Raw genomic sequence first — 25,914 nt, 5'->3', positions numbered from 1 at the left:
TTCATCCTCGTCGTTGTTCTTTTTATTATTGTTGTTGTTGCTGCAATTTTTTTCTTTCTCCTGTAACACCCTAACTTTTAGCACGTCATGATCGTACTAAAGATAAGGTATTACTAATCTACTTTCTTTGTTTACTATTTAATATTGAGCCTTTAGTTCAATATCGTGTTTCAATTTTTAGGAAAAAGCCGAAAAGTTTTGTTTCTATTAATTAAAATCATATATCAAAGATCTCCAAGCAATACTAGTCACGTAGTTATTAATAATAATAAACATAATTCAAAGAATTCAAATGTAACTCAGATACAACTCCTGTTCCTCTGTATAAAATGAAATCTTAACTAACAAAGGCGAGGGAATTCTAGAAAAGTGACTCAACACATAAACTTAACTCAAATAAGGCTAATAATCGCCCGCAACTTCAAACTGAGTCCTCGAACCTGTGTCACTGAAAGGGTGAAAGATTTTGAGGTGAGAACAAACCATGCGTTCTTAGTAGGGAATGGGAATGCCGTAAGAGTAATGAAATAAAATGCAAATAATTAACTTTATTCAATAAAACTATATTTTTATCAAACCTTTTGAAAATGTTTTTTACTATTACTTTATATAATTAATCACCTTCTTCAAGTTTTCCAAACTTAAAGACAAATCTCAATCACAACCTCAGTTCTCAGTCACCTTAATACACAAACTAATAGTACAGGAAACAGATAAACACTCAAACAAATAGCAATAAGACAAACAACACAATCATAGAGAGGCAAGAGAAGCAAACACAATCAAGTGCAAATATGCAAACAATGATGATGCATGTCTAGTCCTAATGTCCTATCGCAGGTAATGAGCTCATTTGTCGATTTCGACCCGCACCCAACGCAATCCGACTCGCAAGTCAGATAAGGCATTCTAGCGGCATAACCTCTGCAAGTTTCTACTTCTTGCAGGCGATGATTCTCCAGCTGAAGTATGTCAAACATGACCTCTGCAAGTACTTGCAGACGCTGATTCTCCAGCTGAAACATGTGCCACTTTCTCCTGGAAGCCATTCCATACATACGGGCATTTCCGCACAATCATTCACACATAAAGCCCATGACTTAACATTCTCACATCGGCACCCTAATTAGTTACTTTCCGTCACCCTCTCGTGACCTTTTATTCATTTCATAATCACACGTGCCATGTTTTCTTTCCTCTTTCCTTCTTTCTCTTAACAAATCGAACTCAAATAATAACTTGAAACAAAATCTATTCTCAAAGAACTGAATGTAAAACCTTATACTTTCTTAATAAATCAAGCTGAAAATAAAACTTTCTGTAATAAATCAAAATCAAATAGTTTTCAGTAATTAAAACGTTTTCTTTGAAGTTGAGCCACTTTCTATTTTAATAAAATTCAGACCTTTCAAATCTTATGTTATTGAGTCAAACCAATAATTATTAATAAATCAAATCAATAATTTCTCAAAATAAGCTTATAAATCAGATTTTAAAAATCAAATTACTTTTTGTATATTTTTACAAAAATTGGACAGTATCTCTCTTTAAAATTGGACTTCACCACTCTTTTCGGGTCCCAACCGAACCATTCTCAACTTTTTTTCAATAATTTCCAATAACTCAAACTAATTCCAATATCAGAATCATTTTCAAATCTCAATTCAATACCAACAAATCAAATCAAAATCAATCTTACCAGTTAATCACTCACAACAACAAAACTAGTCATAATGACAGCAACAATTTAACTAATTTCATTACATTCAATTATATCCACAATCACCAACAATATCAATTTCATCAATTTTTATCAGTTAATCAAACGAGACATTTATGAATTATTTGCAGTTATTCACTAAACTTCAATGGCATTCGTAAATTAAAACAGTTAATTTTGAAATAAATTCTCTATCTTCGTATGAAATCAGAATCAACGAAAATTTTGGAAAAACTTTTTAGCCGAACTACTAAAGAAGAAAACGTCACTAATTGCCTGTATTTCCTAGAACTCCAATTAGCTGAACTCAAAAAAAAGAGGAGTTACATCACCGTTAGCTTCCATCAAATAAAAATAATGTCAATGTGTAGAGAAAGAGAATACGAACACTTTTATCGAATTAAATTTTTTATTGGAGTTAAAAATCGCAAGAAATCAAAGCCGAAAGATCAAGGAAGCTACGGTTCTCTCCCTTTCTCTCTCGGTCACTTCTCTTCTTTTTTTTTTTTCCTTCTTTCTCACCGTGCATGCAATGAAGTCAAATGAAACTAGATGATGATGATTAGCATAATAGCAAATGAGTAGGTGTCTTGCTTCAGTGGGTTCCACCGTTATTTCTCCTGTTCCTTCCTCAATAGTTCGGTGGTATTAAATGAGTAATAATAATTCAAGGCTGATGGTGAGGAATGATTATTTGTGGGGTTTAAAGTTTATTAGTTATATATATATTTAAAACAAGTCATGAAAGAAATCCTTATCATATATATACATATGCATATAATTCATTTTTCATTTCTTTCTTTTCTTAAATGGCTTCGGCTACTTTCTTTCTTTTTCTTTTTTTTGAACGGTAATAATAATAATAATAATAATAATAATAATAATAATAATAATAATAATAATAATAATTTAATTTTTGTTTATCAAAATAATTTTTAATAAATAATTCAAACTAATAGAAAAAGTCATAATTAAATTAAATTTAATAATTATAAAATTTTATTTAATTAATTTTGGTAAAAAATATTTTTTTTTAAAAATAAAATCTGAATAAATATAATGACGCGTAAATAGTTAATTATTTAATTTTCAAAAATCTGGGGTGTTACACCTCTTCGCTCTTTCCATTGATTTTACAATATTATGTATTTTTTTTTTGTTTGATTTTTTCCTCCTAAGAAGAATTATAAAAATATGAAATAAAAAGATGAAGAAGGAGTTGCAGAAGATGAGGAGGAGGAAGAGGAAGAATTTTGAATTATGCAGAACTTATTAGAATGAAAATACACTGAAATGTTTTCAAAATACAGCGAAACGAAGAATGAAACAGATTCATCACAATAACAATTTAGCTTCAAAACTCCTATATATATAGAAATTTTGCTACAAATGCACAAAAATATTTTCTTTAATTTTAAATTAGGCAACGTCATCAATATGGTAAAAATTTTACGATAACGATAACAACGATACGTATAAGAAGAAGAAGACGACGATAATTATAACGATGATGATTATGATGATGGAGGAGAAGGAGAAAAAAGAAGGAGAAGAAGAAATTCTATTGGGAAAAAAAAGGAGGAAGAGGAAGAAGATGAGGATGGGATGTTGGTAACGACGATAATGAAAGAGAAGAATAATGAAGAAGAAGAATAATAATAATGAAAAAGAAGAAGAAGAAGAATGTGCACACGTGAATATAAATAACTTATAAGAACTTATATGAAAAAATGATTTTTGTACGGCGAATCATTGTAATTTTTTTAATATTTATAAGATACTCATATTCCAATAATTTTAATTATTGATTTTAATATATTATATATTTTTTATAATTAAAATTAACGACTAAAACTATTAGAATATCGATATTCTAAATATATTTAAAATTCGTCTAATTATATACTTCTAAATCAATTAAATATATGTACTATTACATTGTAGAAGGGCACACCTCTTGTTGGTCAAAGTAATTAAATTCAAAGAAGGAAGTATGGGTGTGTATAGCCTGGTCTGGCTCGAAAATTCAGCCAGGTCTCGAACATTTTAGAGGCTAATTTGGTGTGATTTTACTGGATTTAGAGTCGGGTAAAAGTTTTAAAACTAGACCCGACCATTATTTCAGATCGGGTCCGGGTCATAACTCGAGTCATTCGAACCCGATCCGTAACCCGGTCATCATACATAATTAATATTTTGTGTTATTATTAGTGATGGATGATGACTATTATGTGGAATTTAAATATTGTAAACCTTAATATTTTGTATTATTAGTCATTATAAGACTATAAGTTAATGTTTTATATTTAAAATGCATAAGACTTTAGACTAATACATAATATTGTGTTATTTGTATTGATTTAAATATTTAGTGTTATTAGACAATATTAGTATTGATTGTGGTTATGATTTAATTTTAGAGAAGGGTTGGTTCTTGTTATATTTTTCTAAGTGAATTTTACCATGACAAATAACGGTTGGAGTCTTTGAAATTTGGATATTTTCACATGCTAGCTCACAAGAAGCTATCAAGGTAATTTAATGTTAACGGCCCGATTTTCACCCGGTTTTTATCCGGTATAATTGTAGCCCAAAAATGTATAGGTTTCATCAGGTTTAAGACCGGATTCGGGTTTAACAAATAGTCCTGATATATATTGTGGGTCGGGTCTGTGTCACATCAAATTCGGTTTCACCCGACCCATGAACACCCCTAGAAGAAAGTTATTCAAAGTTTAATGAGTGAGCTTTCGGAAGAAAGTTGATATCAAAGAAGTTTTGTGTTAAGGGACATTGAATAAAAGTCCGATTAATCTAGCAAGTCAAAAATTTATTCGAAAAAGTGGATCAAAGGTCTTGAGATTTGAAGGTTGTTTTTCAGCCGTTACATGGTCAAATAAAAAAATAGGAACAGTTACTCACGTTTTCACACACGTAGAAGTTACATTTTAATTCAATCGGTCAAGAAATGACTATAAATAGAAGAATGTTTGAAGTTACAGGGGTTGGAACTTCGTTTTAGAAATTATTTACGCACACTCACATCTCAATGACTTTTTGAATCAGATTCGAGTCAAATTTATGTAGAGTTCCTTCCACTTGTTTTTATTTTCCATTTACATTTTCTGCAAACTTTACTTTTTTTGCAAATTTACCTTTCAAACAATATTTAATTTCTTTGTTCAAATTTACATTCTCACATTGTTATTTTCGAATTTAAAGTCATTTAATCTAATCGAAAGCATTTTATTGTTTTATTTAAACTTACTGCAAACCATTTCAAAATCAATCAAATTTATTTTCAAAATTTTTATGTTTTTAGTCTTTTTCTTAAATTTTGTCTAATTTAAAAAATTTTGATACATTCTTAAAAAATTAGTACTAACAAAAAACAAATAAATTTCACTCCAGATTATTAAATATCAAACCACCGTTGATTTATTAAAAATTGACAAAGCACCTATAAAAACAGTTTTCTTGTCAGATTTAAAAAAAAAGTTTTTCTTTTTATGATTGAACTTGATTTAATCCATGTACTTCTGTCATTATTTGCAACTAGTTAATTTGACCAAGGAGACAGTGACTCATGCATTTCCACAAACTGATTAGTGTTTTACTATATGTGATATTAATTTAGTATACCTACTTTCCTAATCATAGTCATATGCAGTTCCTGTTACCCTTATTTCATGAAAATATCGGGTAGAATTCACTGAATCTGCAGTAATAAGCTAAGTTGTCTACATTAATTTAGATTGTGATCATTATAATATTGCTGGTTAGTTGGGTATAAAGTGGCTCCTTTCGGGGTCACATTCGGTTGATAATTAATTACTCCCCCAAAAAAAATTCTATGGATGATTAGACACTAACAGCTTCAGCAAATTAAATGGCAGATGCCGCGTAAAATAAAAACTAACTCTAAGGTTGCGTTTGAAATCAGATCCTAAAAGTAAATAAAATATGAATAATCCTAAGAAGCCTTACGATGTATGAACATTTGATAATATGATACGATATGGGATATGTGAATATACAAATTTAAAATTTTTATAAGATACAGTAACATGATATATATAAAAAATATAAAATATTTTTTAGATAAATTATAATAATATTTTGATTTATAATATTAAAATATAAAATAAATTTTTTATTATTTTTAATAGTTTTTTAATTATATAAAATATTTAAAATATTTTTTATTTTAATAATTAATAATATATTCTATTTTTAAATTCATTTCAAAAATATATGTTAAGAATAAGGCTGGACACGCTGATACATGATGGTATTTAAGTGTGTCCAAATGTGTCTGAAGAAATTTTTTTTATTTTTTATTAAGACACAGTTAGGTACAAAAGACAAGTGTATGGGACGAGTGTCAATGAGTGTAGTATCCGAAATATGTCCGACATACAAATACAACAACTCAATAAAATGTCCATGCTTCATAACTAGGAACTAACATGTTTTCAGCTAATATTAATTAATTTTCTAAAACTATTTTATGATTTTAAATAATTTTAAATTTTAAATCATCAATCATTAAAGTTGTATTATAAATTATACCATTAAACCTTAAATTAATTAGCATTAGCTAATTAAAATTTTGTTTTTTATATTATTTTATAAAATATATATTAAAATATAAAATATATATTAAAAATAAATTAAATCATATATATTTATATATAATTATATAATAATTAAATTAGTAATTATTTTTTTATGTATACGTGATATTTTTAAATAACATAAAAAAAGTTTAAAAAATCAGTATTTTTATTAAAATTTAATCAATATTTAATTAATAAAAAAATAAATAATTATATACTATTAAATATAATTTTATACTATTAAAAATATTAATAATAACTAATTAATAATTATAAATTATAAAATCTGCCGATGCCTAACATTTCTCTAACATAAAATCGAACTCCTTTCAAACGATAGAATAAATAATTCATTTGATATCAATTTGATTATAAGCAGTATAGCATTCTATGATCAATTTATCAATACCTACAAATGATGAATAACGTAGTGAGTAATTAAAATTTTGAACTGCTGTAGCATTTTTCTTCAATTATTTAATCTGAATATATAAGCATGTGAAATATCTTATTCAAACTTGAAGACGAATTGGATTCCGATTTGAAAATTGTTCTGCAATCAATGAAATTTGCGAAGCATCTTATTCACCATTACGGGTTACTGTATATTGATTATTGACTTATTGTTGCTTCACTCTCTATTCGGTAGGCCATCTTTTAATCGGGCCCTCTCTCCTCTCTCTCTATATATAGTAGGCATGACCTCTTAAATTATAATAAATATAATTATTAGCTATTAATTTGTTTAAGAATAAAGTTTTATGTTTAAGTAAAATATTTAATTAAGTTTAACCAAATTATTATAATTATTTTTTAAATTATGTATTTTTTTTATCTTTTTCTTTCATTTTTTTCTTATTTTTTCACTATTTTTTTTTTCTGTTTTCTTCTCTTTCTCCTCCTCTTCATCTTTTTCTTTTTCTAAATAACAACTCAGTTGTTATTTTTTTCTTTTTTTTTTGTTATCGTCGTCACCACCACGATCACTACCTTCTCTGCCTCATCTTCCCTCTCTTCATTTGATTTCTTGTTTTCATTCATTTTCTTCTTTCTTCTTCTCCATATCATCATCATCGTTATTATTATGTCGTCATTGTCATCTTCTTTATCGTTATTATTATCATTATCGTTGAATTTTTATCATATTAATGACGTTATCTGATCCAAAATTAATTAATTCAGATGTATTTTTGTTCATGATCCAGTCTTGTTTATGTACTTATTTTTTAATTGAGTTTGCATGTCGTAATCATTAAGTAATTTTTGTGTAAAAACTAAGAAATTTATGTGTATTTGTTAAAAAATTTCGGTGTATTTTTATTCTGATAAGTTCTATATAATTCAAAATCCAGCACAACGATGAGGGGTTCAACCCTTCTTTCTTCAAGGTGAGGGAGAATATTATCTAAAACCCGACCAAAAAGCACACAATTTATCCGATTATTCCTTCACATTAACTTGCTAATGAAATGTCACAATAATAAAGTGTTAATCATTTCATAACTACTTGCGTTAAGCCATGATAAATTACTCTAGGTCTTACAATTGCTTCTTTTTCTTCTTTTTCATCATCATCATCTTTTTTTTCTTATTCATCTTTTTCTTCTTGTTTTACTTTCTCAAGTTTTTTTTTTGTTTTACTCTCTTAACAGGAATAAAAACAATGAACCTATATTCATTCAACTAAAAAAATAAATAAATAAATAAATAAATAAATAAAATATTGTAACATTAAAGAAGATATTTTTGTACTTTTGTAGCAAAGTTTCAGTGTAAAAACTAAGAAATTTATATGTATTTGTTAAAAAGTTTCTGTGTATTTTTATTCTGATAAGTTTTGCATAATTCAAAATTCTTCTTCTTGTTTTACCTTCTCAAGTTTTTTCTTGTTTTACTCTCTTAATAAGAATAAAAACAAAAAAAAATCAAACAAAGAAGAAGAAAAAACACATCATGCTTCAAAATTACTAGGAAGATGATGAACCTACGTACATTCATTCAACTAAAAGAAATAAATAAATAAATAAAAGGAAAAAATGCAGCATTAAAAAAGATATTTTTGTGCTTTTGTAGCAAAGTTTCGATGTAAAAATTAAGAAATTTATGTGTATTCGTTAAGAAATTTCAGAGTAGTTTTATTTCGATAAGTTCTACATAATTCAAAATTCTTCCTTTTCCTCCTCCTCATATTCTGCTACTTCTTCTTCATCTTCTTCTTATAATTTTATTTTCTCATAATTCTTCTTGTTTCACGCTCTTAAGAGGAATAAAAAAAATTAATGTTGCAAAATTACTAGGAAGAAAAGGAGGAAAAGAAAAAATACAGCAACGATAGCAGCAATAAAAGAACGATGATAGAAAAAAAACACGTGAAGAAGAAGAAGAAGAAAGAGAAGGAGGAAAAGGCGGAGGAGGAATGCGAAGACGAAGAGAAACGCGTGTGTGTACACATTGCGTGTAATAAAAATAATTTTTGTTGAATTTGATTCAACTTGATTGGACTTGGTTGCCAAAAAAAAATTATATGTATAACAGAACTGTTAATTTAATTATTTGTGATATAACCTAATTATTTATAGATCACCAAAGTGTAAAATTTTGGATATTCGTCAAAAATTAATAAATAAAATATTATTTTTAACTCCATTAAAATTCGAATTTTAATGAGTAAAAATTTGACCATAAAATGTATTATATAAAATAGAGTTGTAAAAATTGGACTGATTAATAAACCGTTAAGACGATTGGTTTATTGGTTTAATGATCCAATCAGAATTTAATTAAAATTTAACTGATTTAATTAAATATTAAATAAAATTATTAAAATTTAATATATAATTTTAAATATTTAAATTTAATAATTTTTAATCTAATAAAATTTAAACTCTTATAATTTTACATAATAAATTGTTCATAATTTATCAACAAAAATTCATAAATAACTTCAAGCATCAAATTACAAACCTAAAGTAGATAAACACAACAAAGTGTGTGATGCTACAAGAAAAATTACTAGTTACTACTGTTTTTTCTTGAGGACGAAGTTTTCTTCGGTTGCTTTTTCCAAAAATAATTTGCAGTCTCTATCCATCGCGGATGAACCAAAAGCTTCTTCTCTTTCACTGCCCACAGGCCTTCTTAGCTCCGGCATTAGTAGCAAGTACATGTGTCACGGAGGGGTCAAGTTCCATTAAACAAGTGGTTCCCAACTGCTCAGCCATTTTCTGGACTGGTGGTAATGCTCCATGGAAGATACGGCTAAAAACAACTACGCACCCATTCAAAACTTTCCTTCAAACTGATTTCAAAACCTGGAAAAAATGAATTGATTGTAAAATAGAACTAATGTTCACTCTTTTATCTTTTTCTTTGTGCTTGAACAACAATCAAATCTCTATAACATTAATAATTCCAGAGAAACAAACCATACTCTAAATAAATAATATTAAAACTTAATTAGCACCCTTTTCTACTTTTCGAACTGTGGTCTAAGAGGCAACGTCGGTGATTGCAAGGCCTCTGAAAGGGAGGAGTCGATAGCAAGGTAACAGCGACGACAACGCCTACAAAGTGGCTGGAAGGCAACAATTGCGACGGCAACGAAGGTGAGCAAGAAAAGCGAAAACGGACGAGAGGAATGCGGCGGCTAGGTAGGAGAATAGCAAAGCTGGGAGACGGCTGGGAGAGAGAGAATGATTTCAGAAGGAAGAGGGGTTATACGTGCGTTTAAGATTGGATTTGGGAATTAGGATTGAGTCGGTAGGTTTTCTTTTTCTTTTTCTTTTTTAGCGTCAAAATGACGCAATTTTTTAGGTAAATTACAAAATTTAACTCTAAAAAAAATTAGCCAGTTCGTCCAATTTTTTAATTAACCACCAATTTAGCGAATTTTTTAACCGATTTTTTACATAACAATTCTGAACGATCTAATTTTCAAAATCTTGATATATACACCACTTTAAAAATCTACGTGATCTATCATATGAATATATATAAAACGCTACCATTTTCATATACATAGCTTGTAACTTTTATATATATATACAAAATAAATTTTATTCTACAAGTACATGCAAATTTTCATTGCATTTAATAATTATTTTTTAAAGTATCTCCTAATAAAATTAGTTTTTTGCTTCTTAAGTTCTTCTATAAACGCATACATGGTATACACTACCAAAAAAAAAAAAAAAAAGTCCGGTCGTCACTCCTATTTTTTAGCCACACATAAAAAATGTGACCTAAATTATTTACCACCACATTTTTTGATGACAACGGCAATTATTTTAAAATTTTGCCACACTTTTGGTGTTATGTTTGGAAAACGTAACGATAAAATATTATACACATTTTTAAAGCATAACCAATTTTTATGTTTAAATTATTACGCTTTATAAGTGTGGCTATTTTCTTTAACGATATAGAAATTTTTAAAAATCGTGGCAAAAAGTGAGTAATTGCAAAATTTTAAAAATATCCTTAAACCTAATACTACTACTACACTCAGTAAACCCAATTCTAAATACACTTTCTCATACATTTCTTAGCCGCTACATACTTCCGCACTCACACAGAGAAGAGAAATAATAAAAAGAATGAGGGATTGCAAAAAGAAGGAAGAGGAATAAAAGGGGATGGCTAATAAAGAAAATAGGGATGAAATTAAAAAGACTAGAAAAGACACAACGAAAACACAAAAATATAGATAAAGATTTTTCTACTAGACTTTTAAAAAATATGTTTTTAGCAACCTAGGTCACTGAAAGAGCTTTTATACTAGACCTTCAAAGAACCTATCATTGACATCCTAGATCAGAATGTTAAAAAATTAAAAGAACTAACACTAAGAATTACCTAAGATTGGATCCTTCAATTTTTTTATGCAACAAGCAAAGAAAATCACTCACCTCACTTGATCATACATAAAAAAACGTACATAAAGCAACTAAAGAATTTTTATTCATCAAAAGTTTATTAGAATGAGTCACAATGAATATTTAAATAGACTCCTAACAAATCAGCTTAAAAGATAAAATAACTTAATTTAAATCTCCTAAAGATAAGATAACTCAGATATGATCTTATTGAATTAGATTAGATCGATTTAAATTTAACATCCTAAAGATATGATAACCAATTTAAATCATACGTGATCTTATTAAATTAGATCAAATTTGATTTAAATTTAAAATTTGTCCTCTGATTAGCCTAAGCTCTGATACCAATTGAAGGTTCTAAGTGAGTTGAGAAGAGGGTTGAATCAAGGAACCACTTTTAGACTTGAATAAACAAGTTATGCAGAAATCTGGTTTTAGGAGATTATTTCTGATTTTGTCTCGTAAGTGCAAAACAAAATTAAAACAGTGAAAAAAAAAGAAAGAAGGAAAAGAGTGATGCCTTGATATATCCTGGGTCGGCCACGATGACCTACATCCAATCTCTACCATAACAATAGTGAAATTTTTACTATAATCAAGATAGATTACAGTTACCAATTCTAAGAGACTCACACTCTTATAAACCACTTAAGCTATTCCAAACTTAGTAAATCACCTAAGTGCTAACCCAACCTAGTTAAGTGAAACCAAGTGTACTCTAACCAGCATACTTTTAAATACAAACACTCAAACAATGATTGAATTTTGGCTCTTGTATGAACTCCTCTCTTTGTCTTTTTTATCTTCAAATTGATCTTAATTCTAGCCACAAGAGAACAAGGATACACTCAATATGACAAATAAAGGAATAGGCATGTGTATCAAATCGGATTTTACTTCGATGGTTACCTTATTTCTTGTCTTCATTCTTCTTAGAGATTGATAGACTCTTCTTTAAGATTGATATAATTTTCTTTTTCACAAAACTAGTCATTGCACCAATTATACTTATGACTGTTGGCATTAAGGAGAAGATCTTTCCTTCTTTGTTCCTGAAGTTTGAATGCAACAACTCTTTATGAATATGATCTGATTTTGAAATGCATTTTTTGTTGTCTTAATAGTGCATATTTTTTCCTAACTTGGCTTGATATCATCTTTGATTGATTCTTATAATGTTTATCATAATGGTTAGTTATAATAGAAAATAGTTAATTATATTTGTCATCATAAGGTACCAAATAAATTCTTGACTCAACAAAAATGTTCTCTTATTTGATTTTGACTTATCAAAATTCAATAAGTGAGAAAAAAGGAACTATGTAAAGAAATTTTTAATTAATTTTAGGAGATTTGAAACTTGAGGTTCAATCTTTAAAGTTGGTGTTGTTAATTGAGATTCTAGTGCTACTGCATTATTAGGTCTTAAGATCTTAGGTTTTGTTCCTATAAATTTGATTTTGAATTTATTTTTTTTAGGTTATATGCCATTTTTCTTGTATATTTTTTGAATTTGTGCACAATAAGCAATCAACAAGGATTAGAAGTAACACTAGAAGATTTGGCATATTCAATTCCTATGTTATTTTTGTTTTGATTACCACAACTACTTACAAAGTTTGAACTTAATTTTCAATCATTTTCACTAGCTAGTTATTGGGATGCAAAGTGAAGAAGATTTATGAATTCATTACTATTATTTGCTTACAAGTAATATATATATATATATATATATATATATATATATATATATAGGAGTATGGCAGTAGCTATATCTAATTAACTAATATCTCTAATTAGCTTAAATAAATCATATGAGGTGTTATCCCCTCCCCCTTTCTCAAGTTGGCAGATAAATATTTATCATGTCAAACTTGGAAATGAAATTATTGAACTGAGCTAGAGTTACAGACTTAGTAAACACATCAGCTAATTGGTGTTTTGTCCGAACATGAATGAGATTTAGGAATCCTGCCACCACTCGCTCTGAAACAAAGTGAAAATTGATCTCGATATGCTTCGTTCTCTCATGAAATGTGGGGTTCATGGCAATGTGGATGGCTGACTGTGAGTCGCAAAAGAGCATAGAAAATGGAATGTTAACCTGAAAGTCAGAGAGAAGGCTTCTCAACTAGGTTAATTCAGCTGCCACTGCTACCATGGCCCGGTATTAAAATTCAGCAAAAGACCTTGAGACAGTGTGTTGCTTCTTTGATCTCCAAGAGATAAGGGAATCACCAATGAAAACGCAGTAACGAGTGACACTTCTTCTAGTGTCCGGGCAACCTGCCCAATCAGCGTTAGCGTATGCCATAAGTCGTAGTTTTGACTTGGCAGAGAAGAGAAGGCCTTGTCTCGCAGTTCTTTTTAAGTACCTCAGTAAGTGATGGAGAGCAGTAAGGTGAGTGGTGGTTGGTTTGGATAGAAATTGACTTAATGTGAAGACAGCGTATGTGATATCAGGACGTGATATTGTAAGGTACATTAGCCTTCCAATTATACGCCTATAAGTGGAAGGATCATGCAATGGGTCCCCATCAGAGACGCTCATCCTCAGATTTGTCTCCACAGGTAAGGAACTCAGCTTAGCATCAACAAAGTTGGTGCTTTTCAATATGCTCAAGGTGTACTTTCTTTGACTAAGGACAATGCTTTTAGGTGATCTTGCAAGTTCCAGCCCCAGTAAGTATTTTAAATCACGTAAAACCTTGAGTTTGAACATAAATTTTAATAAGTGTTGCACCTTGCACATCATTTTCTTGGAGGAGCTTGCCAAGATAATGTCGTCCACATATACAAGTAAGTAGACTATGATGTCACCTGTGCCAAAGGTGAAAAGGGAGTAGTCTCTCTTAGATTGTTTGAAATTGTGGCTCAATAATGTTGAGAAGAATTTAAAGAACAATTGTCTGGATGCTTGCTTCAGGCCATAGATGAACTTATTCAATTTACACACAAGATTCGACTCATTGGTCTTGTATCCCAGAGGCAAATCCACATATACTTCCTCAAAGAGGACACCATTAAGGAACGTATTATTCACGTCTATTTGCAACAAAAGCTAATTATTGATGGTTGCTAGTCATAGAAGAACCCAAATAGTCTACTGGAGAAAAGGTATCTTTGTAATATGTCCCAGCTTGTTGCATATATCTCTTTGCAACTAACCTCGTCTTGTATCTCTCCACTGATCCATCAGCATTACACTTTACCTTGTATACCCATCTGCAACCTATGGTGTGTTTCCCTTGCGGTAGAGGTGCCAAGGTCCATGTGTTTCTTCCATCGCCCAAAGCTCTTCATTCATGGCTTGTCGCCATTCTGGGTATTTCCCAGCTTGGTGGTAGAAAGCAGGTTCAGGTATGGTATTTACATTGGCTACAAAATTCATGTATGATTTGGTCAAATGTTTGGAATTGGTTATGGTGACAACATTGTGGCATTGATAATCATGAAGATATTGTGGAGGTTTAGTTAGTCTAGTAGATCTTCTAAGGATAGGTTGAGATGGTTGAGGTTCAGGGATAATATCATGATTGTAATTAGGTGTTAAAGATATTGCTGGGTAATGAAGGTCAAAAGTATTGGCTAAGGATTGCTGAATTGGTGCTGAGCCATAAAGAAAAGTGTCTTGAAGCACTATAGGCATCACCACATCTGGGAAATTATCCACGAAAGGGAACTAATCAGCTAGTAGCTCACTGAAGGAAAATACACTTTCATTGAATGTGACATCTCTGGATATGAAGAAATTCTTTACCTTTAAATCATATAATTTGTATCCTTTATACCCTGAAAGATATTCAACAAAAATTGCTTTTACAACCTTTGTAGAGAATTTGTTCCTCTGAGATAATAACATAGATGCATGAACCAGACACCCGAAAACTTGTAGTGCATGATAATCTTGTTGCTTGAGGAATAATTTCTCATATGGTGAAGTGTGCTGCAGGGCTGGACTAGGCAACTTATTCACCAAAAAGGTAGCAGTAAGAATACGTTCTCCCCAAAATTCGATGGGTGCCTTGAACTGAAAAAAGAGGGCTCTTGCAACATTAAGCAAGTGTTGATGCTTTCTTTCTACAATCGAATTCTGCTTGGGTCTCTCTACACATGAAAATTGGTGAATTATACCCTTCGACTGGAGAAAATCAGTGAGTAATAGTTTGTTGGTATTGTCAGATCGAATCTGTTTTACTTTAACACTAAATTGAGTTTCAACCATGTTAACAAAATTCATAATAATATTAGTAGCATCGGATTTTTGTTTCAAAGGATAAGTCCAAGTAAATCTTGAATGATTATCCACAATTGTGAGGAAATATCTCATATTATTGTATGTGGAAGCACGATAAAGGCCCTAAATATCACAATGAATCAATTCAAAGACATTACTACAGAAATTATTTTGTGACCGGAAAGAAAGACCTTAAGTTTTGCTAAAGGACAAACATGACAATTTGAATGATTGTATTTGATGGGTTTTAATGACAAAACATGACTCAATTTATTCAAAATCTTTTCAAATGTGTGACCCAAACAAGCATGTCAAACATCACTACTAACAAAGGACACTTGATGACAAGAACCAATGATGTGTGTGGAAGGTGCTATGGAAGATGATTGCAGACAAACAAATCATCTAACTCATCACCTTTGCCAATCACCTTCTTGGAGATCTTGTCCTGTATAATGAAAGAGAGGTAAAAAAGGTAACCATGCAAGAAGACGATTTTAGTAAAGAACTTACAAGAATAAAATTCACTCGAAAAAAAAAGGAATAAAAATGACATTGTAGAGAGTTAGATAGAGGCTAAGAATGACATTGCCCGTGGCTAAGGCCTTAATTCTAGTTTGATCTGGTAAGGCTATAAAATGATTTAGTAATGGTTGTGGGTTGTTTAGAGCAGTAAAAGTGTTGGTTATGTGTGTGGTTGCCTCTGAATCAATGATCCAGGAGCTAGACACTGCCTACATGAAGAAAATATTTCACCTGCATAGATTTCAAGTTCTATGGCTTACATTGCTTGCTGAGTCTGAAGCAATGCCATTAATTGATTGTATTATGATGCTGTAAGTGAGAATTCATTGCTTGGCAGGGAGTCTTGATTTTTCTTGGGTTGGCTCGATCTTGTCGACATGATTTACCTGAGCGACTTGGCGAGTATTCCTGCTTTGTAAGTAGCCGGGTAGGTAGCCATGCAATTTGTAGTACTTTTCTTCTGTGTGGCCAACATAGGCACAGTGTGGACATTAAGGACAATTTTTCTTGCCTTTCATCTTAGATCCAGAATTTGTCATGAGTCTTGGAGCTTGCTTCACAGCAAAAGCCATGTGTTGATGTGGTTGAAATGAAGTGAGTGTTTGTTGTTTCTCCTCTTACAGCACTAGCGAGAAAATTTTTTCAATTGGAGGTAGGGGATCTGAGAGCAGAATTTGGCTCTTCACATTTGGCAAGTTGTCATTCAAGCCCATGAGGAACAACATGATGTACTCTTGATCGAGATACGCTTGGATGACCTTCACTCCACCGCAAGAACAGGCAATAAGAGGTTTAAAGGTGTTGAGTTCTTTCCAAAGAATCTTCAGCTTTGTGAAGTATTGTGAGACAGTGAGAGATCTTTGAGTCAGCATCATCAGTAATTTCTTTAACTTAAAGATTTGAGGCGCGTTGCTCTGGGAGAATCTAGCTTCCAGATCTTGCCATAAAAGTGCAGCTGAGCCAACGTAAATCACACTTGTTGTGATATCTTTTGAAATCGAATTTAACAACCAAGTAATGATGATATCGTTGGTGTATTGCCATGTGTTCTGCAAGCACTGGATCAAGAATGGGGTCTGGTTTTGGTAGAGAGACATCAATGAACCCGATTTTGTGATTTCCATTGAGTGCAAGATGCATCGATCGGCACCAATAAGCATAGTTGTCTTCTTGAAGTGGTTGAGACACCAGTATGAGCCCTGGGTGATCACTTAAAGGAAGTGTATAATGTAAGAACCGGAAGTTTTTACGTAAAACTATTTTGATAAAATAATAAGTTTTTAGTGTTCGGAATAGATTCAAAATTTAGAAGTTTTAATTTGAAAATAAAAAGGTGAAATTTGATTTCAATGAATTTTTCTGAGTTGGAAAATGGACCTTCTTCGAAAAGTTTTTGTAAAAGTGCGTACTGGCGCTTAAGCTGGCAGTACTGACTTTAGTCTGTCCAGTACCGCATATTTTGGAAAATAAAATTTTGAAAATTGATTTATTATTTTGAAAGAATAAATATAATTTAGAATTGAAAACCGGGCGCTAATCTTAAAGGTTTTGACCCAAAGTGAGCCAAACGGACCTAAAAATACTAATGAGTTGGACCGGGCCAAAACTGGGCCCAAGACCCAACATATATATATACATGTTTAATGAGCTTTCAGCTCATTTCCACCCCAAAATAAGAAAGGGGGTGCAACACAGAGAAGAGAGGAGAAGAGGGTGATGTTACTATTCATCACCACCTTCCGGGAGCCATAACTTGAGCTACGGAACTCTGATTGACGAGCCGATTATGGCCACACGAAGCTATTAACGAGCTCTTCCTTTTTATCTAAGAAAATCTGATAATATCTTGAAACTCACTTCCCAGTTTTCTGCCCTAACTTCTACGTTTTGGGGGGGTTGGTTTTTGAGTGGATTTTGTGATTTTGCTTATTTAGGTGATCTCTAGTAGCGGATAATTATTGGATTTTACTCTTAATCTCGTTTGATAAGGTAAGATTTTACTAAATCCTTGTGTTTAGTTGTTTTTGTAAACCATAGGTTTGATGTTTGTATGTTATGTGATGTTAGATTGAGTTTTGGTGTTTGTTGGAGTTGGTTGAGGCTTTGGATCAAGTTTGGTGGCTTCGTTTTGGTGTTTGGTGCGTTTGGGAATCGGCTAAGGTATGGTTTCGATTTTCTTTATATAATATGTAATGTTTCTGAACACTTAGGCTAGTTGACCTTAAGATAGGATTGAATTAAATAAATGGTGGATTGAATTATGTATGTGGCATGTGAGTTGTGATGAAGATTTTTATGAGTTGTATGTGTTAGAGTTTGATTATGATGTTGATGAGAAATTTGATGATTGGTGTTGTTGATGTGGATTGTTTGATGTTGTAGTGGTGTTGTGTGGAGGGAATTGGAATAATAATGATAATGATTATATGATTTGATGACGATTGTTGGTATTTTAATGATTATGAAGATTGATGATGAATGTGAGATTTATTGTTGTTGATGAGAGTTGTTGGTATTGTTGATGATAAATTAAAGATGATTAATGAGAATGTTATTGGTGAATGAGTAGAGTTATGAGTCTTTATGATGATTGAGGAATGTGTTGATGGAGGATTGTTTATAATGTTATATATATTTGATGATTGAGGTTGAGAATATAGAAATGTGAAGGAAACTCTGGTATGAATGCTGGAATGTGACAAAAAGGGTAAGTTATATAATTTGGAGTTTGGAATGGTTTGTTTTGGTTTTGGTTATATATTGCAAGGAATTGAGCCATTGGTGGATTTTGGTAAAAACTGATTTTTAGTGAAATTTGAAGGGTCATAACTTGTGCATCAGTTTTCAAAACTTAATGAAACTTATTTAGAATTAAAGTTCATTGAAAGGTCTTCAAATTGATATAAAGTTTGAAAAATTTGGATTTTTTTAGAGGAAGTTATGATCATTCAAAATTTGGTGTCAAAATCTAAAATTCTGCAATGTTGCAGAATTTTGTGATTTCTGGTATGTGCGCACGCACAGCCTTGTGCGCACGCACACCCATGTGATTTTTCGATACCTGTGCGCATGCACAGCCTTGTGCGTACGCACACACAGGGGAAGGCTTGCTGTTGGCAGCGCTAGCACAGCATGTGCGCACACACAACCAATGATGATTTACAACATGTGCGCATGCACATTCCTGTGTGCACGCACACGTTGGGGAAGGCAATCTGTTGGGGGCGCTAGCACTGCTTGTGCAAGCGAACAGAATTGTAACATTTGGTACTTGTGCGTATGCACACCCCTATGCGTATGCACACATTTGAAAAATCCTCTTGGCCTGTGCTCACGCACACGCCCTGTTTTACAACTTAAACCTTGTTTTTAAACTGTTTCACCTTCCCAACAAGTTGTATACATCTGTGACACCTATTTAAGATTCTTTGGCTTATTTTCGAGTATCAAAGCATGGGAAAGGCCCTAGGAGATTTAATTTAGGTTTTACTTTGAAAAGTTAGCAAACGGAGGCTTAGGTTCTGGTGTATTGAGGATGAGTTTGGTTGAGAGAGAAGGATGAGTAGTGAACTTGGTGATTACTAACAACGAATTGAGAAAACTGATGAACTAATGAGTTCAGAATGGAAAATTATGAATTGATGATGGTTGTGATAAGTTGATAACTTGGAAAAGAATGATGAAATTATTGAATTATGTGGAGAGTGTGTCAGGCACTATATCATTGGAGTGATAGTGTTTGAAGGAGAGTGTGCCAAGCACTATATCCTTGGAATGTTGAGAATTGATAATTGAAATTGGATTGAGATGAGAAATGGTGATGATTGGTAATGCTTTGAGGTCGATGGACTTGTTGGATGTGGAAAGTGTGCCAAGCACTATATCCTTGGAATGATTTATGATGAAATAGATGTTGTTGTTGTTTTCCTTCTCTGCCGCAAGAGTGTGACAGGCACTATATCCTCGGAATGAGTATGCAAGTGTGCCAGGCACTATATCCTCGAAACAAAAGCGTGCCAGGCGCTATATCCTCGGACGTGGCAGAAAGGCGACATCCGAAAGGATGTGTCGGGTTGGCATTTATAGACCGACAAGTGATATCACGAGCCAAATAGGATAGTCATCATATGCATCTTCTATGTGCTTGCTTGCTTTGATTACTTGAGTTTGCCTAATTGTATACTATGTCTACTTGCTTCTTGAATTAATTGTGATATATGATTATTACTTGTGTATTACTTGTTTGCGTTAATTGTGATTGTCTGGTGCTGAGGAGGTTAGGTAGGTGGTGGCGATGGGATCGCACAGAGGTTTAGTTGGTGAAGGCTGTGGGATACAGCGGTGTGATTAGTATTAGTTAGAATTTCCCTAAGTTTAGATAACCTTGTTTATGGTTTAAGTTCTTTATTTATTTATTTATTTATTTTATTCTAAGATTGAATATTCGTATTCGATGTGAAGTTCTAGGATTGCCTTCGGCGTCCCGGAGCCTTATATATTACATATTGGGCACTGTTATCATACTGAGAACCTCCGGTTCTCATTCCATACTTTGTTGTTATTTTTTAGATGCAGGTCGTAATTCACCTCGGTGAAATTGCGGACATGGTGGCAGAGCGGAGTATGGTTTCTTCCTGGTTTATTTCTGTTTTATTTTGTTATTGTACTTCCTCTCACCCTTTTGTTTTAGACTTTATGGCCTTAGAGACTTACTTGAGAGCTAAGTTGTATAAGCTGTTTTAACTCTAAAATTCTGTATTTTTCTGGTCTTAACTAGTCGGCTTAAACTCCGCAAGCTGTGTCTAGTTTCCTATGATTATTATACTCTTATATCTATATGTGTTTTATTCTTTTGCATCTATACCCTGTATCTTATGCGTTAGTTTTGTGTGAACGTTTCGCGCTTTTGTAATTCTATTTTTGAGCTTAATCCTTCATTGGGATTCTAGAATATATTATTTCTTTCTATATAAATATGTATAAGCCTTAGAATTGTCGTAACCTTTGATTAACCTTTACTTTACGGCTAGAGGTAAGGTTTAGGGTAATTAGGGTGTTACATATAAGCGTCAGAAATTGACGAGCGTAGCATCGAAGCCGAAAAAACCGCTTGTGACGGAACCTCATTTAAAGGGGTCGACATCGTTCCTTAGAAATTAGTCAAAAAGAGATCGAAGAATTAGAAGAAGTATTAGTAGGAGCGAAAGAATAAAAAGAATCGAAAGAATCGATTGAGGAAAAAAGAGAAATCTAAATGATTATAATGTTCATAAGGAGAACGAGAGAGGATAGTGATGAGAAAATTAAGAAAAATTTTCTCAAAAAAGATTACCAAAGAGAAAAAAAAAGGACAAAAACGTAAAAAATTCTCATCTGATACCATATTAAGATGCAAAATAAAAAAAAATTGTGAATTTATTATTAATATTTGCTTAAAAGTAAAGTATATATATGTACAGAAGTATAACAATAACTATACTAATTGTCTGTATCAGTCTAACTAACTAATATCTCTAATTAATTTAAATAAATTATATGAAATGTAATACTAGCAAATAATGATTATTTTGAAATGGTCAAAGGCTTATTCTTACTACTACTATTTTTTTTTCATGATAAAATTTAACTCTATCAAAACTAAGTTTTTATCGAAAATAAAAGCTTAGCATTCTAAATTATGAATAAAAACAATTTCTCATATTAAATTTAATTTTAACTTTTGACCTTGTAATGATACACACTCATCAATCCAATATATTCCTATTTTTTGTGTGATAAAACTATACTTGTATTAAAATTTTAAATTATTATATAAAAATATGTAAATAATTATTTCTCTAATACATAACAAACAATAGTATTGTGCAATAAGTCAAATATCACTTAGTTAAAAATTTAGAGTTAAAATTACGATTTAATTTTTATATTTTGTTGAAAAAAAAGTATAGAAAGACAATGAGAATACTAAATAGTGTGAACAATAAATATCTCGGATATTCAATTCAATAGGTATGTAGATGATTATATTAATTATTTTTAATTGGATAGCTATTTCTTTTTATTCGATTTACTTATGTGCAGTTAACAATTGTTAGATATTAAATTTATTAGATGTACGGATAATTATCTTAATATTAAAATTTAAAAAATAATTTAAAAATAAAATATTTTTTTAATTTTATTAGGTCAATTCTAAAGTCCATTATTTATGTTGTTTATAAAAGTTAGTGTATATCTAGCAAAATCATTTGTTGAATTATGTCGCTATGTACAGCTGTTACTAAATGAGGTTCTTTCTTACAAGCAATTACATAGAATCTTCATTTGATTTTATAAAGCTTGATTTTGTGATTTGGTTGGTTGCAGCTAGATGATGCCAAATTTTCGTTTCCCGCGTTAGCACTTGTATGCACAGTAACAACATCAAGTGGCAATAATATTATTTTAATTAATTAAAGAAAAAATCATTAATATTTGTATTTATTTTATATTTAAATTAATATTAATTAATTTTTTTAGTTTTTCATTTAAAATATTAGTCCTTCATGTTTTGTATTAATTAATACGTTTGTTAACATAGAACGTTATTTAAAATTAGACCAAACCAACTTATTCAACTGATGAACTGAATTACTTAAATCAAGTTAAGTTGGTTTAGTAGTTAATTTAGTAATCTGCTTAAGTATCAAAGATTCAAATTTCGTCTGTATATACAACAACTCATTGATTAATGATAAATTTTTAAATGAAACTCAGTACCACAGCAAATTAATTTTTAATTTATCGGACTAAAATATATCATAAAAAAACAAAAAAAAATGAATTACTTAAAAATTAGTCGCTTCAATAGTTCGGTCTAAAAAAATTGATTAAAAAATCAGTTAAAAAATTAATAAAATCAATAAAAGTCTAACAAATCAGTTATACTAGTCCGGTGTATGTTTTATTGGAAAAACAATTAAAAGGTTATTTTTTAAAAATGATTCATTTCTAAAATATATATATATATATATATATATATATATATATATATATATATATATTGTTTTATCATATTAAACTCAACCTGATTGAGTTTCATAATTTCATTTAAAATTTTAAACAATTAAATTTTTTATTTTGTCATGACCGAAGTTTGAGAAGGTCTATTATTGCAGCCATTTTATATTAATCTTTCGGGAAAAAGAAATATTCAGCAAACTTTCATGTGGAACAGTCATTCAAGATTATGATTTGCAAAAAGTTTGCTATCATTTATTGATAATTTCGGAATCCTATGTTCCTCATAATTAAGTTTGACTTCTAAAAGAAGGAGCCTTGTTTTTTGGTTATAAAAAAAAGGAGCCTATGTGGAATACCTTCTTAAAAGGGTCAATCAGTTGTGTGTTCGAACCGTTCCATCGTTACATTCTCTATTGAGTATTGATTCATTAACTTTTATATACATGATTGTAAAAATAATGACAATTAAAATAAAATTTGTAACACCAATCATTCTTATATGCATAAAACATTCTCTTAATTTAAAAAGCGGATGAAGTTGTTAACTTGTTATTGTATTTTCCTATCTGGCCACTAGTCAAGTCCAAAATTTTAAGGTTATTATATTAAAATATTTTTTTCCTCAATTGATATTATTAAGTGTAATTTTTTTACATAATATTTTTTCACATGTTTTTCATTAATCTCATTTAAAGAGTATATAATAAAAAAATCAAACTTTACAATATTACTTAAAAAAAGTTTGAGAGAATTCATTATAATTATATTATTCATTTGCTTTCACTTTTAAAAATACTATTATTATGTCCCTATCTAAAGTTCTAATAAACCATGAAAGAAAATTTGAATATAAATATAATAAATATGGGATAATTTATCCTAATAAAATGAATAAAAATTAAAATTATATAGATATTTTAAATCAGAATTAATTATGCTATTTACAAGTAAATTAAATTAAGTTTATTTAATTTATTAGGTATATATTATATTAGTAATAAATCGAATCAAATTATAAAATTAAACATAAAAATCAAAACGTAAGTTTTACTTTGTATCAGTAGTAAATTGAATTAGACTTATTCGATTTACTTTGTATATGTTGTAAATTGATTTGATTTACTATTAGTACAACATATATATGATAAGTCAAATCAACTTGATTTAATTTACACGTAAATAGCATAAATCGAATCAAGTTTATTCAATTTATATAAAAATATACAGTACATGGCGTATAATCAATTCTGGTGTAGGATATTTGCGTAATTTTAATCTCCATTCATTTTATTAATGTAGATGAACTATTCTCCACATTCGAGGAATTTTAACATCCAAGTTCATCCAAACAATTTTAGATCACGCGCTTCTTTTTTCCGTTTTCTTCTCTCCTCGTGCTGCTTTCTTCTTTTAAATTCACACATGCGTTCTTCTTCTTCTTCGTTATACATATCGTCGTTATCATTATCATCGTTATTGTTATTGTTGAATTTTCGCCATGTTGATGACGTTGTCTAATCTAAAATTGATTTTAGATGTGTTTCTGTTCACTATTCAGTCTTATTTGTGTGCTTATTTTTTAATTGAGTTTATGTGTCGCAATCATTATGTAATTTCGGTTCATTTCTAAGTTAATTGTGTCGCAATTGTTATGTAATTTCGGTTCATTTCTGAGTTAATTGTGTTGTAGTCCATTATGTAATTTCGGTTCATTTCTGAGTTAATTGTGTCGCATTCATTATATAATTTCGGTTCATTTCTAAGTGAATTAAGGTGCATTTGGACTCGTTGTCCTGCACAATTCAAAACTCTTTCACCTCTTTCTCGCATTTGAACTCGTTGTCCTGCACAATTCAAAACTCTTTCTCCTCTTTCTCCTCATCTTCTATTGCTTCTTCTTCTTCCTTTTTATCTTTTTCTTCTTCATCTTCACCTTCTTATTTTAATTTTTTAAAATTCTTTTTTATTTACTCTCTTGAAAGGAATAAAACTAAGAAAAAGAGAAGAAAATATCAAACAAAAAAAAAGAAGAAACATATTATTGATGTTATCTAATCCAAAACTGATTTTGGATGTATTTTTGTTCATGATTCAATCTTTTTTGTGTGCTTATTTTCGAACTGAGTTTATGTATGTGTTGTAGTTATTATGGTAAATTTCGGTTCAATTCTAAGTTAATTGTGTCACAATTGTTATGTAATTTCGGTTCATTTTTGAGTTAATTGTGTCGCAATCTATTATGTAATTTTGGTTCATTTCTGAGTGAACTAAGATACATTATTTGGACTCATTCTCCTGCACAAGTCAAAATTCTTTCTTCTCTTCCTCCTTCACTTTCTACTGCAATACAACAGTAACAAAAGAATGACAGATAAGAAAAAGACACACGAAGAAGAAGAAGGAGAAGGATAAGGAGAAGGAGGAGGAGGAGAAGGAAAATGAGCCGAAGGAGAAGAAGGAGGAGAAGGAACAAGGGAAACGCGAAGAAGAAGAAGACAACGACAATAATAATGTAAGTGATGTGTGCGCGTGTAATCACGCTCTTTTAATAAGAATGTTTTTTTTTTTTTATATTAGGTTTATTTAGTTGGACTTGGATGATAATATTGTTTGGATGTGTAACAGACTGTAAATTGTAATACACCAAAAAAAATCTTTTACTATTAATGAAAAAATTTAAATTCAATAAATATATATGTCAAAACCGATAATTGATTACTTTATTTGAAAAAAATGTTTGAAGTCATATATATTGATTAATTTGGTAGTTTGATTTTTAATTTATTAGATCAATGACTATCTCGCTCTATATCTAGCTCTTGATTCATATATAATAAGAGATTTCAATCCTAGATTCCAAGTTACATATGCACAAAACAATTTTAATATATTCATTGTATATAATATAGATTATGTAAGGTACATACTATATTT

The 25,914-nt window shown here is 30.3% G+C and overlaps 2 protein-coding genes and 1 long non-coding RNA gene across 3 annotated transcripts; all 3 read right to left on the bottom strand.

Moving 5' to 3' along the window:
• Window positions 1-9,256: 9,256 nt before the first annotated feature.
• Window positions 9,257-10,097, bottom strand: LOC112766959 (uncharacterized). Its single transcript, XR_003184639.3, has 2 exons — window positions 9,803-10,097; window positions 9,257-9,650 (listed from the first exon to the last, which is right to left on the bottom strand). It is a non-coding gene; the product is annotated as an uncharacterized lncRNA (long non-coding RNA).
• A 3,289-nt stretch (window positions 10,098-13,386) lies between these two features.
• LOC112763754 (uncharacterized mitochondrial protein AtMg00810-like) lies at window positions 13,387-14,489 on the bottom strand. The gene is made up of 2 exons (XM_025809346.1): window positions 14,429-14,489; window positions 13,387-14,261 (listed from the first exon to the last, which is right to left on the bottom strand). The coding sequence occupies exons 1-2, from the start codon at window positions 14,487-14,489 to the stop codon at window positions 13,387-13,389; spliced, it is 936 nt and encodes a 311-aa protein (XP_025665131.1).
• Window positions 14,490-16,595: 2,106 nt separating this feature from the next.
• Window positions 16,596-17,138, bottom strand: LOC140180714 (uncharacterized). The gene has a single exon (XM_072221997.1). The coding sequence runs from the start codon at window positions 17,136-17,138 to the stop codon at window positions 16,596-16,598; it is 543 nt and encodes a 180-aa protein (XP_072078098.1).
• Between the last annotated feature and the right edge of the window lie 8,776 nt (window positions 17,139-25,914).

This window comes from Arachis hypogaea, chromosome 17 (genome assembly GCF_003086295.3).
Source record: "Arachis hypogaea cultivar Tifrunner chromosome 17, arahy.Tifrunner.gnm2.J5K5, whole genome shotgun sequence".
NCBI lineage: Eukaryota > Viridiplantae > Streptophyta > Magnoliopsida > Fabales > Fabaceae > Arachis > Arachis hypogaea.
The sequence above is the reverse complement of the archived record's forward strand: the minus strand, read 5'-3'. Positions and strand labels throughout refer to the sequence as shown.

Bases quoted from the DNA above. Each gene is read 5' to 3' on its own strand.
- LOC112763754 (XM_025809346.1), bottom strand. From the start codon at position 14,489: ATGGACCTTGGCACCTCTACCGCAAGGGAAACACACCATAGGTTGCAG. The intron at 14,262-14,428 runs GTAAAGTGTAAT...TGTTGCAAATAG, and splicing joins GTTGCAGATGGGTATACAAG to ACGTGAATAATACGTTCCTT.
- LOC140180714 (XM_072221997.1), bottom strand. From the start codon at position 17,138: ATGCTTATTGGTGCCGATCGATGCATCTTGCACTCAATGGAAATCACA.